The 13987-nt window shown below is 42.1% G+C and overlaps 1 protein-coding gene across 1 annotated transcript in view; it reads left to right on the top strand.

The window, feature by feature from the left end:
* The window catches only part of FSTL4 (follistatin like 4), a 203170-nt gene extending 193471 nt beyond the window's left edge, over nt 1-9699 (top strand). The window contains exons 12-15 of the mRNA XM_050979863.1: nt 1921-2070; nt 2670-2777; nt 5722-5831; nt 8997-9699. Coding sequence (XP_050835820.1) covers nt 1921-2070; nt 2670-2777; nt 5722-5831; nt 8997-9699 — 1071 coding nt within the window. The remainder of the gene's footprint in view (nt 1-1920; nt 2071-2669; nt 2778-5721; nt 5832-8996) is intronic.
* Nucleotides 9700-13987: the final 4288 nt, after the last annotated feature.

Here is a 13987-nt window from a genome sequence, read left to right as displayed (position 1 = left end):
AAAACACAGGTGCTGAAATACATCCAGAAACGCTTTTTAGTCACTCCTTTCCTTACTTTCTAGCTTTTAAAAGGGGAAGTTGAGAATGTGGCTAAAACATGTGGCTCTTCTACAAAAAAGGGCTCAGCCTTGATTCCTTCAATTTTGGGAGGAATCTAAGGCTAGAATTGCTGTCATGAGCCCTGCAGGTTGGGTCAAGCTCTGCATCTTATGAGTCTGTAGTAAGTAATTTCTAAATCTCAATAAATTTGTGGTTGATACTGGGTTTTTTTCCACCAGATTTTAATGTACCTTAGAAGAAGTCCAGACTGATGCTCCCCACAAGGCTAGTCCTTACCATGGACTTAATGCTATTAAGCCACATCTAAGATTTACAAAGACAGAAATCCTGTGGTTTTTTTCTGAAGAACTGTAAATAATGAAGAGGTGGTCCTGGAGAAACAGATCAAAAAGAACAAAACAGAGAGGGCATTTAAGGAAATAATGTCAGCACATTGGTGTGCATAAGAGGGATTTTTAACATCACTTGGCTGCTCTGCAAAGACACCCCTGAGGAATTCCTACAATCCCCAAGGACCCTTCCCTTGGTCTGGGGAGAACTGACAGTTTTTCCTCCCTTTTATATCTTGAGTGTTTGCTACATGGACAGTGTCACCAGCCCAAGGAGTGGATCTATAAAAAAGGTTGCTTCATTTGCTCAGAGGGTCCAAAAGAAGGTGGAGCAGCTGCAGCTGAACCCTGTAGCAGAAAGACTGATAACTTTTCCCTGCTCCCCTTGGCTTGGGTGGATGCTGCGTTGTGAGAGCTGAGGATGAGGAGGGCAGTGTGAAGGTGCCTGACTACATGAATGCTGCTGGAAGCCCAAGTCTGAGCTTTTGTATCATCTTCTAGCCTTTAGCATACATTCCCAGCCTGGCTGGAGGAACAGAAAGGAAAATGCAGCCAAGTTATTGCGTTTTGTATCTTCAAACCTTACTCATGGTCTCCACCAAGACACTCAGCCAGCAGAGCTGTGCTGCTTAGATGTGACAGCTTTCTATCCACAATTGTTGCACATGGTGTAGGTCCCTTCCAACTCTATTCTATTCTATTCTATTCTATTCTATTCCATTCCATTCCATTCCATTCCATTCCATTCCATTCCATTCCATTCCATTCCATTCTATTCTATTCTATTCTATTCTATTCCTCCAGTACTGACACAATGCTGACATTGTTTTTTCTTGTACCTCCTCTTTCCCTTAACAAGCTCTGGTCCAGCTCCAGTCACATTTCCCTTAGGTAGGTTGGGCCATTATTTAATTTTTACCCAACACAAGGTCTAAAATCAACAGTTGTGCTCACTGAAATTTATATGTGTTCATTCTCATTTTACCCCAGTTTCCTCCCCAAAGCCTGATCTGACACAAATGCTCTTCCAAATAAAGCATCTTGACAGAAGGAAGAGCAATGAGAAGTAGCAAACATGCAGAGAGTTGTTGGTGAGACCAAAAGTGACTCTTCAAACTCCTGTGCAGAAAATTAAGACTTTATGAAAAATATAAAGCAGTGACTCAATTAATGTAAATCACTGTTCTTTCAAAGCACAGAGTGATAGTTCTGTTATTAATAAATGCTGACAATGCAAGTCTTGATGAACCACAGTGTGCTTCAAAAGATCAATCCATAGGCTCTGAGGTTATTTGAATTCAATATAGGTTTGCAGGAGGTCCAGCTGTTTAATGTCATTGCATAGAGCCAGGCTGAAGTGTGGTACCTGATAAATTAATTATTTCATATTTTCCAGGAAAGAAAGGAGAGAAATATCATCCTAATGGATTCCCCAGGGATTTTTTTCCTGCAGTTTACAAGGCTAAGCTTCTTGCTGCTCCAGGCCCTGAACTTGTAAAAATTAAACTTTCTCTTTTTTTAACCCCTCAGGAGGAGATCTGTCCTAGAGTGGAAGGAGAAGACACTCAGTCCTGCCTCTGGGCTTCAGCAGTCAATGTCAGAGACAAGTACATTTATGTGACACAGCCAAAGCAGAACAGAGTAATGATAATTGATATCCAGACTCAAAAAGCCATACAGGTACTTACAAGTGAACACATTATTCACTGATGACAAAAGACTTGATACAGGACAAAAAAAATCAGATCTTTGCCCAGTGGATCTGCTGGGCAAGGATCTGCTGATCAATAAAGAGCTGGGCCTATGTTGCTTTCACCAGTGTTATCACATGGAGCTCACTGTTCTGTGACCTCACTGGCAGAATAAACTCCTCTGTGGGCTGGAGATCACAGTCCCAGGGCTGCCTCTGCAGCCAAGCTTACAATGAGTCTGGTAAAATAACACTGGGATGAATTCCTGGCTTAGCTGCCTGACCTGGGTTGTAAGCAGTTTGGAAAGAATGTTCATAAATGGAAAGAGCTGGTGTGGGTACAATTCAGGCAGAAATTGGCCCTTGCTCTAGTGGCTATATGTAACAGCATAAGATGGAGTGATTTCTACCCAGAAAATGGCACCAAACAGCCAATTTTTCCAACTGCTGCTGATCCCCCACTTGATTTGAAGGCAAAGCTGCACAGGAACATAAGAGTGGTGCATGAGAATGCTGCAGGGAGCTGATGTGATCTTTGTCATGTTCATTTGAGTCACTGTGTAAATAACTCTCTCTGGGTTTTTTTAAGTCCGTGGATGTGGACCCATTACCAACCAAATTACATTATGACAAGTCCCACGACCAAGTGTGGGTGCTCAGCTGGGGGGACATGAGGAAATCATCACCCACACTGCAGGTAAGTCCTTGCACTTTGGAGCCTCTGCTCTTCCTGCTGGCTGGTGGGTTGCAGGTAATTAGCCACATTTAATGGTCTGGATATAAAGCTGCTGTTTCATTTGCAGATCCAGTGAGCTTTACTCATCCCTCCTCTGTCCATCCTCACATATTTTTCCTGCTGTTTAATTTGGTTTTGAGCAATGACTGTGCCACGGGCTGACAGCAGGGCTGCTTTGTGCCAAGGTCTGATTTGTTTTAAGACTGGTGACAGAGCCAAGTGCCAAAAAGTTACACAGCAAGGGCTGGCAGCTGGCTGTGAGCAGGACAAGAGTGCTGTGCTCTGCAGCACTGGTGAGGCACCTCAAATCCTGGGTTCTGCTTTGGGCTCTCACTACAAGACAGACATTGAGGTGCTGGGATGTGTCCAGAGAAGGGCAGCAGAGCTGGGAAGGGTCTGGAGCACAAGTCTGGCAAGGAGCAGCTGAGGGAGCTTGGGAGGGACCTTATCAATCTCTACAATTCCCTGAAGGGAGGTTGGAGCCAGGTAAAAGTCAGTCTCTTCTCCCATGTAAGAAGGGATAGGACAAGAGGAAATGGCTTAAAGTTGTGCCATGGGAGGCTGAGGTTGGTATTAGGAAAAACTTCTTCACTGATAACTTTCTCCAGCCCTGGAAAAGGATGCCAAGGACAATGGCGGAGTCACTGTCCCTGGAAGGATTGAAAAGACCTGCAGATGTGGCACCTGGGACACAGTTCAGTGCTGGGCTTGGCAGTGCTGGGGAAATAGTTGGGCTCTGTGATCTTAGAAGGCTTCTCTATCCTCATCAATTCTTGATTCTGTGAGTGTTTCACAGTAAAATGCAAGAAGAGGCTCTCTAGGGCATGAAGAAAAAACCAAACCAAGAGAAGTAAAACCTCGGGGACAAATTGTGTTATTGGGTGTTAGTGATTCCAGTGCAGGGGTGCCAGTGATATCTGTGGCCCTCCTCCATGCTCAGCACCACCAGACCCACAGTGACACTGGGACACAGCTCTGCACATGACTTGGGACAGCCAAATTAGTTTCCACTTCTGCGTCACCTTGGCAGATTTACTCTTCTGTTGACAGTACAGAGAACGTGGAGAATTGCCATCTAGTGGGGCATTTTTCTGCTGCTGTATGTTGTATGACAGAGTTGACACCAGCTGATGGATCTGATTTGATCCATCCAGACATCCCATTCTCTGGTGGTGGTTTTCTAGCACTTGCTGCCCAGCCTTTCTGGAAAGAGGTGTCACGTGAATACTTCTTCTGCCAGAAGTGTTTGCTGCTAAATCTACATTAAAACATTCCCCAGCAGGCAGAGCAAAAGGGGGGCTGTGCTTTCTGACCTAAAAACCAACAAGTTGGAGTCTGCATTAATTGTGAGGCTACCCAAAGCTTCTGCTGGAAATAATGCCCCATGAAGATGGAATGGGCCATCCCCACCATCCACATGCTCCATCCAGTGCTGACTGTCAGTAATAGAGACTGGACAGCTACTCATCACAGGCAATTTCAGGAAAAGATGCCAAAACCAGAATGGAGGCCCATAAATGAAGGTTTCCAGGGCAGCAGCACCAGGTTGTCTCATCTGGGGATCTGAGTTTCCTGTACAGGGTATAAGGAGACAAAATGGGCTCTTTTTACCCTTTCTGACTTAATTTCTTCCATCCAGCTGTGAGAAGCTTCTGTAATTAGAGGAGAGATGGCACAAGCATGTCATTATTAGGGAGAACACACCATCTGCACAGCTGGAAACTTGTTAGAAGGTTCCAGGTCTCAGATAGTCCTTTCTGTTACCTTTATGATGTGCAGTTACACACATAGAGATGAGATTAGCATCATCAGCAGCAGATCCTTTCTTTTTTCTGACCTTCTTTCCTAAAAGGTGGGCAGTGACTAATTGGGCAAAGTTCCTTCTTAAAACCTGCAGTGTTCAGTTGCAGACATGCAATAAAATACTTTCCTTTAATGAAGATGCAGCTGCAGAGGTTGATCTAAATTTCCACTCCTCTGGAAGTCAGGGATTTATCAAACTGCCTGTGCAACCAGCTAAGGTGATGCTGTTGTTTGGCCATTACTGGCTTGTTGGAAGCAAATGTCTGGCCTCTTGAAAGCACTGTGCCAGGCTGGGCATCCTTCTTGAGCAATCTAATTGGAAGAAATCTAAATGGCATGACCAGAACAGCTGTCTGAAATAAACCTTTTAGGGATTTAGCATGTCTTTCATGAGTTATGTAGCTATAAATTCAAAGCAACAACTGCTGCAGATTAGAGCAGCAGAAGGTCCTAATGAATGGACTAAAGTCATCTTAAACCCAGCAAACAATTTGAGCATTTAACATTTTAATTTTTGAAAGCTTTTCCTTTCTGGAGCATTGGAGGAGCTGAGTTCCCCTGTGCATGGAGATCTGTGCTGTACTGGAGGACAGGACCAGGAGACAGCCAAAGGGAACTTCTCTGCTCCTCCCTGGACTTTATATTGATGGATTAACAGTTTTTCTCCTTCAAAGTGGTAATTAACTGCTGTAAATTTGTGTTTGGTTCTTTCAGGGTGGTAAATTATCACTGTGCATTTAAGTGAGATTAATAAATATGACCATGAAGTAAATGTTTACTTTAGACAGTGAGGGATAAATTATTGTGGTCCTACTGGTGTCATACTGCTTCAGCTCCTGCTTGACTGCTCTTTCCCCAGATGTAAACAACTTATAAGAGTCAAATTGTGTACTTACCTTACAAAGGTAAGTAAGGTAAGTACACAATTTGGCACACCTTTTCAAGACAACTACACCAAACAGTGTTTTGAAATCCTAAATCAATTGAGTCTACTACAGCCTGGAAGGAGCCTCTCAGTACTGTGCATGTCTCTAATCTGTATTTACCTTTCTGCCTTACTCAGTGCTTATCCTGTGCTCAACCTTGTGTGTATTTATTGTAGGTGATTCCAGAGGCAAGCACTGCAGAGGATCCCCATGTTATCCACACACCCTTTGAAGGAGTGGATGATTTTTTTATACCACCTACAAATCTTATTATTAATCATGTTAGGTGAGAAATTCTTTCAATGAATAATAATGGTGACCATGCTGCTCCTTTCTCATGACCTTAAAGCACTTTACAGATATGAATGAAGAAATGAGTGAGTGAATGAAGGAGTGAATGAATAAATGAATTTGTGATGAATCTTAACTACATTTATCCCCATTTTCACACATGAAGTGGAGACATGGTTGAGGAAATTGCCAGTAGTTATTCAGCTAATCAGTAAAACAGCAAGAAACAATCCTGGACTTCCCTTAGACCATGCACAGGCATTCAAACCTCCCCTTAGTCAGCCCTCCCTCCTTGCAGCTTATGGCACCCTGCCCTGGCTTACTTGTGCCAGGAGTTTGATGGCCCAAAAATCACCTTACTTGCCACAAAACTGTTACAGATCTGAGCAGAAATCTGTGTCAAGGATGTATTGCTTGAAGTGGTAAAAATGTACTGTGCCTGAAGCATAAGATGTGGTTCTTTCACATGCTCCCAAGTTGTTCTAGTATTGGATCTCTGTGTGAGCTTTATGGCTGGAGAAGAAAAATTGTGTGCACTGCAGATAAAAAAAACCAAACCTCCATGAACTATCAGTTTTGAATGTTAATGTGATGTAGTGGTTAATGAGGTTGTGTAACTAACATACTAATAACCTGGAGTAATACTGGCTGCTTCCCAGCAGGCACAGGAAGCCTCCCATTAACATTATCAAAATTGATGATAACTGCACAGCAATTTATACTATTATTTCCATGTTATAACAACTGTTTACCATCTTCTGTCCTCTATGGAGTTTAACTAAGTTAAACACTCAAAAAACTATATGTAACTCTTTACAGTCATCTTAGGTTTCCTGTAGGAAACACCAAGAGAAGGGGTTAAACTAAAATGATTATGTGTTGAATCTGTTCCAAAATAAATAATTTTGCCTGCTGAAACACTAAATAATGATGCATGCCTCATGGCTGTCATTTGTAATTTTTCTCTACTTCATTTTTCTAGTTTTCTTTCACAATTTCATTATGGCTAATAGTAGTGCTAGGAGGTAGATGACTCTGCTGAATGTTAAAGCCTGAGCTGAGAAGGTGAGAATTGGATTCAAAGACAGGAAGGTGCAACAGTTGCACATTTTTGTTTAATTGTCCTTTAGCTTCTGTGTGATTAGTTGGCTGAAATAATAAATATAGATTACTGTCCATAGTTTTCCATATGCAAAGCTGCAGATGCTGTCCCTGATTTCCTGTTGCATTTGTTCAGGGCCAGATCTTTGTCCATTCTCTCTCACCCTCAGCACAGAAAAGAATAATTGCTTGCAGGCTAATGAGACTCATTGAGATGATATTCTAAATTCTCCACTCAGAAACAATAAATGGCAGTACCAGCCTTTCCCAGGAAGGTGAACATGTAAGCAATTTCTTCCACTAGCCAAATAATGTTTGTATGCAAATACTCCTGCATATGTATTTCAGCTCTTATTTTAGATGGATATCTAGAAATGTATCCATTTTTATTAGTTCCAAGGGTAGACTGTTGTCTATTAAAAACTCTCTAAGTGCAAGGTTTGCTTTGAGATTTCAGATCACAGATTTCATGAAAGGGCTGAGCCTCTTCTGCCACTGTGGGAACATAAAATATATCCTGACCCACTTCTTTAAATGGAAGTTTATGATAAAGATAATTTCCTAAGTTCTTCAGGCATTTGGCCAAGTATTAAGGAAGTCTTGGGAAAAAAAAAGAGCTGTAAGGGAAAGCACTTTTTAAAGTGTACTTAAAATTCATTCATCCAGGAGAAATACAAGTGTCATATCCAATTTCCACACACACAGTGCACTACGACTCTCCACTGCAGATACTTTGTGAAGCCTCTAATGGATGTGAGTATAATGGGGAAATGAAAGGCTCAGCCCAGTGATTTTCATGGGATCAAACACTACACTGGCTCATTCTTTAGAAGTGAAATCATTGCTGAGTGTCTCATTGACAGATGGATTAAGAATAAAGAAATAAACCTAGTGTTTCAAGCAAAATATGTATTTTCTGCACAGAGGCACGTTGTTCTCCACATTTCACGAGGCAATTTTACATCTTCTGAGGAAGAGATACAACACTAAGCACTCACTTCATTTCCCCCTCTCTGCATTGAATGGATGAAAAGATAGTTGATGTAAAATTAGTTTTTTTAAGTCAGTGTCAGTTAATTCAGTGGAACACAAGCAGGCTGTTTCTAAGGGCTCCCTCTCAAATTAAGCAGAAACCTTTCTTGGCTATTCTTGACCTTTTCTTGTCTTCAGCAAAGGTCAGACGTGCTGCAGTATATATCTTTTACAGAACATTTATCCTCTGCTCACTGTTTTTTGCCCTGTCTTGAGACAGAAAATAAAGACCCCTTATCTTCAGGGCACCCTGGTTATGTTCCTCAAGAAATGTTTTACACCTTCCCTGGGCTGGCAGGATGGTTTTTAAGAGTCTGCTCTGCACCCAGCCTTGCCATCTCCTGCAGTGGTTCCCAGGCACCACGGGTACCAAACACAAACCACAGCTTCCCTCTGGTGCTACCAGTTAAGAGATGAGATTAGATATGGTCTTCATTCAGTAGTTATACATTATATTGTACACAGCTATACTTAGTATATATAGTTACTCTCTGACCTCAACCTGGCAGCAATATGCTTTATTTTGAATGCTTTTCTATTTTGGGATTGAATGTTTGTGTATATATTGAATTTCATTACTGTAATCTCAGACAGAATAAATACAAACCCTGGTCAGTGTTAGCCTACTGAACACCCAAACCTTGATATCACTTCTATAGAAATTTGTCTTCCCAATAATTTCCAAATAAGTTCCCAATATAAAGCTGCTGTTTCATTTGCGTAACCCAGTATTTTATGCCCAGTTTTTAAATCCCAATAAAAGAATATGGCTCTCAAAGATTCAAACAGCTAAGGAAATATTCAGATTTCCAGGATCAGGTTGCTGATTTGAACTGAAATATATCTCTCCTTCTAGGATGTTTTAAAAGCACTAAATCAAGACATTTCTTACAAAAAGAGACAGCATTATTGCACACACTCCCAAAACCAACAGAGTCAAAGTTCCCAATTCTGCTGACCGTTGTCTTTGCTCAAGCATGTCACCACGTCTCCAGAGGTGACCTCAGTGCCTTGCTTTCCTTTTCAGGTTTGGCTTCATTTTCAACCATTCCAAACACGCGGTTCACAAGATCGACCTGGAGACCGTGACCCACATCAAGACCATCCCGCTGCAGGCCTACGGCTGCGTGCCTCAGGCCATGGCCTACACTCACCTGGGTGGCTACTACTTCGTGCAGTGCAGGAGGAGCCGCGCGGCGGGCGCCGCCCCGCAGCTCGTCATCGACAGCGTCACCGACGCCGTCGTCGGCCCCAACGGCCGCGTGGCGGGCACGCCCCACGTCTCACCCGACGGGCGCTACCTGGTCAGCGCCGACCGGGCCAGCGGCAGCGTCACAGTGCAGGCTCTCACTGTCCGGGGGGAAATCCAGTTGGTTTATGAGTTGAAAACGAACGTACGCGTGTCCGATCTGACATTTCAACCCTCGTTCACTGAAGGCAATCAGTACTATGTATACGCTACTTCGCGTCTGCAAACTGATGTGCTTTTTGTGGAGCTGGCAACGGGGAGGATGAATGTACTGAAGAATTTAAAGGACCCTATCACGTCCAAAGACTGGCCCTGGAGCAGCTACAACAGAATTATGAAAGACAGTGGATTATTTGGACAGTATCTCATTACACCAGCTAAAGATTCATTGTTTGTTATAAACGGGAGGCAAAACACGTTACGCTGTGAGGTTTCAGGTATAAGGAGGGGTAACACAGTGGTCTGGGTTGGGGAGGTATGAAAGGGCAGTAGCAGTGGAGCCTTCAGCAGGCAAGGACCAGTTGGACCTTTACACTGCAGGACATGAGCAGTAGCATTGTATATTTTTACACTGGGAAAACAAAAAGACAAAAAAACGCTGTATAGGCTTCATGGTACAACACTGGTCTACTTGCAAGTTTTATAATATAAAGTATGCTCTGCTAATAGGAAGTGGTTTTGAAGGGATATTTTTTATTTGTGGGTATGATTTGTGGTTATGAGAAAAATGCTGGGAAGCAAATAATATCTCCACTGAGATATCATAGAAGCCACAAAACCTAGTAATTCTGTAGAACAAAACAGATTTTGACTTTCCATACTGAGGAGCTTTTATGATATGTCCAAGCATTGGTTTTCTTCCCTGTGTCCCTTGCCTGTTGGCTGCACTGACTACCCCACCCCAGCACAGGGAGACAGAAACAGCGAGGACTATTCACCTTTGAATATTCACCTTTGGATGATGAGGGAAAGTAAACATCAGAGTAGTTTTCAACCCAGAGAAACCTAGGAGAGGGATTTAATGAAAACTGATCAGTTTTCTCTGCAGGATGGCTTTGAGAGGATTCGCTGATGTGATTCCAGAAGGAGGCATCACAGAAATAGTAACTGTCAGCTCGCTTGCTTCTGCACTTCATTTTGCTCTTGGTCCTACTGAAGGCAATGGGATGAGTCCCCCCCTCTTCCAGTGCATATTTGTGTGATTGTATTTGAGAAACTTGCCATGAAATATCCAGGCCATTACCCATCCAGGCCTGGGTAAAAGCTGGAAAATACTGATGGGGGGGGGGGGGGGGGAGGGTGTCAGAGTTTATGTAAACAATTTTGTTGAGAAGGTGGCATTAGTCTTTCAACAGCTCATGAGTGTGGTCAGTTCAGGAACAATATGCAAAATCTACTCTGTGGGGGTAGAGAATTAGTTCTGGTTATCCCCATAGGAGACAGCAGCAGTTCTAGAAATCATTGGTTTCCCTCAGTAAATATTTAGGAGCACTGGAATCACTTGGTTCTTCATAAAATAACAGTTAAAATAACAGAGGTTATTTTAAATAGAAAACTCACTCATTTTCTAGTCATAGCCTTAATTTGCCTATTTCTTTTCAGAACAACCAGGAAACAATTTTTCTTGGTGTTTTTTTTCCTTTCTGTTTATAGTACACTTGTTTATAGTCAATTATCTTTTAGTTATGAGCAAAGACATTCATGTAAAAGCAGCTGAATTATCCAAGAATGCAACAGCTGGCATTGAGAAATTTCAGTCGAGTTCCCATAAAAACATACAGCCATTTATTTGCACACTTGGAAGATATAAAAAACTTTTCTATTTGCATTTTTCTAACTTTCTATATCCATCACCATGAAGTAATGAGGGCAAAAGCAGCTGTGGCAGCAGGGCCAGGCAAGAAGTGGTGCCATCCAAGCACTTGTAACCATCACTTGGAAAATGGGGTCTTCAGGTGGGTGAAACCTCTCTGCAGGTAAAATATCAGTGGCATTGGAGCCACTCATTGGCCTCTGGACAGACCCAGCTTGGTTTGCCAAGGACCTTGTTGCCCAGAGTCTGTAGAAAGCTGCCCTTGAACACATGCAGTGATAGGTAGTGGTGTAATTATTTCCCTCCACAGATGCTTTAAGCCACCCATTCCACAACACACACTGAGGGATTTTAAGCAAGAAGGAAACAGAATAACACTGGCAATCTTTGCTTTAAATGTTTATCAGAAGAGCAGCATTCTAGCGTAGCTGTAGACCTGAGGTGTTTTACACCATTTCAGTTCTATAGAGAATATAAAAATCTGTTCCGACAGACAAAGAAGGGGAGGTGAATCCTATGAATTCATTAACCATGGAGTCCTTGAAATTGTCCTTCAACATCCATGTGCTGAATCCTACATTTCTTTCACTTATGAGCCATAGGAGTTAGACTCTTCCATCATTGCAACATGGACATGTGAAACAGATGGGCATAGCCTTCCTTCAGCAATGCATGGTGTCCATGATTTTGTATTCATCCCATTAGGAAACATCTCCCATGTCAAAGAAAGGAGAAGACCAGCTTTGAAAGTACTTTTAAATATGCACAGCTCCTTTCTTGAACAAAGCTGTATCCATACATTGCAGCCATCCTAAATGTGTTTTACCAAGGCCAAACACTGCTCTCGTGTTACCTTTTATGACTTCTTGAGTATTTTATTATGCCTATGGTAAGTTTTCCCTGTAGAGATGTTCATTGTGTCATAGATCAAGCAAATATTACTTTTTTAAGAATATTAAAAAAAAAAAAACAAACATGTATATATATGTTCAGGTAAATATTCTTGAGGCTGGTTTATATATAGGCTGTGAAAGATGTGTAACAGACCTCACTTTTTCCTGTTTGTTGCAAAGTATTGGAATAACATTCACTTGAAAAAATCCCACTTGGACCTTCCAAAGATGTTCCCTTTGTTCCCTGTCCAGCCCAAGTTCCGGTGATGTGTTTTTCTAAAGTATCCTAATGGTTATATATCATACTTAGAAAATGAAGTATAATTTAGATTGTCCACACTACTTGTGAACAGTTCCAATGACAGTCAAATCTGACATTAAAGTGCTGCACATTTGTTACTCTGATATTTTTTTTTTACAACACAGAAATTTTATATATACTCAAAAAAATGTTTCAGCTCATATTTGCCTTTCAACTTTGTCAAAAAGAGACTACATTTCCTTGTGGGCAATTTATTTCACTATCCTTTGGTTCTCCACCAATTCACACTTAATTCCTAGTTACTAAATTATCAATTAATCATGGCGATTAATCAGAATTGATTGAAATTGAATTAATGATCTTTTCATTATCTTATACACTCATATGTCAGTAGGATGTTCTGACAGTAGAATCATGGAAAAAATAATCCTTGGTTGCTCACTAAGACACCAATGTCAAGATCAGATGCATTTGCCATTCATCACTGTGGTTAAACAGCACTAGGATAGAAATGCAGTTTTATTTTAGTATTTCTCTCAATATTTTCACTTTCTGAAAGGACGTGCCTGTTCAGAAACCATCCACTTTTAAACTGGAAGCAAAGCTCTCAAGTCCCTCAGTTGGAATCTGTGATGTTTAACATACTCTTAACATTAAATATTTTTTTATACAGATAAAAAAAAAATCAACAGAAGTACCAAAATATTTTGGTGGGCTTGTCTGCAGAATGGGTGGGAGATGGGAACTGGCAGGGTGGGTTGGTCCCCCCTGCAGAAGAGACTTCATGAGGGGCAATTGACCAACACTCTGCCTTGAAGGCCTTGGGCCATTTTGCTGCATTGACCTCCTTGAACACAGCTTTGCCCAAGAGGAACACCAGTCCTGATGACCTGTTGACAGGTACTTATTTACTTGATTTATACCATGATTAGGTCTTAATTGCCTGAGTGCCTGGTAGTGCGCTGGGTGTTGTGTAAAACAGATAAAACAAGTCAAGGTCTCAATTCTGGAAGGAGATAATGGCTAATTCCCTGTCTGACCCTACAGCAGGTCAACAAAAGGAACAGGAACACAGGAGCAGAGGCTGGGAGACAGATATGCATTAACCTGGTTATTGATAAGAGATGTGGGCATGCCATAATGCCTTTGTATTTTTTTCCCTAAGACCACCTTTGTCCCTCCCTGTACAAGGCTTTGTGACTCTCTCTCAGGTTACAGGTCACCCTTCCCTGACCCCCAGGACTCAGGGATTTCCCTTTCTGCTGTTTCCCTTAGGACTCACTGCCTCACTCTCCAGTAACTGCTTTCTTAGAAAACCTGGGGGTAAATCCTGCTTTTCTTAAGTGCATTATGCAAGTCAAGCAGCAGCACTGCCCTTCTTTTTGGGATTCCCATCTGAAACCAGCACCCATCAGTTCACCCTCTGCTTTGTGCATTTTCTCATGGGCCCAAAAAAATAAAAGAAAAGAAAAAAAGAAAAAAAATCACCAAAGTCCATAAGTCCATGTACAGGAAACAGAGATCAGTCTTGAAACTGGCTCTTCCAGTGCTGCTGTTTGCTCACTAGAGCTCATTGCCCAGCCTGGCAAGCTCTCCTCCAACCTACAGAAGTGCATCCCCTCTGCCAGTCATGGTCTTCCACAACAGGTACCAGCAGCTGCTGTTTCTGTTTCTAGAGTTAATCATTAGAGAATGGTTTGGGTTGGAGGAGACTTTGAGCTCATCTCATTCCAAGCCCTGCCATGGCCAGGGACACCTTCCACTAGACCAGGTTGCTCCAATCCCAGTCCAGCCTGGCCTT

Source organism: Serinus canaria, chromosome 13, assembly GCF_022539315.1.
Source record: "Serinus canaria isolate serCan28SL12 chromosome 13, serCan2020, whole genome shotgun sequence".
NCBI lineage: Eukaryota > Metazoa > Chordata > Aves > Passeriformes > Fringillidae > Serinus > Serinus canaria.
The sequence above is the reverse complement of the archived record's forward strand: the minus strand, read 5'-3'. Positions and strand labels throughout refer to the sequence as shown.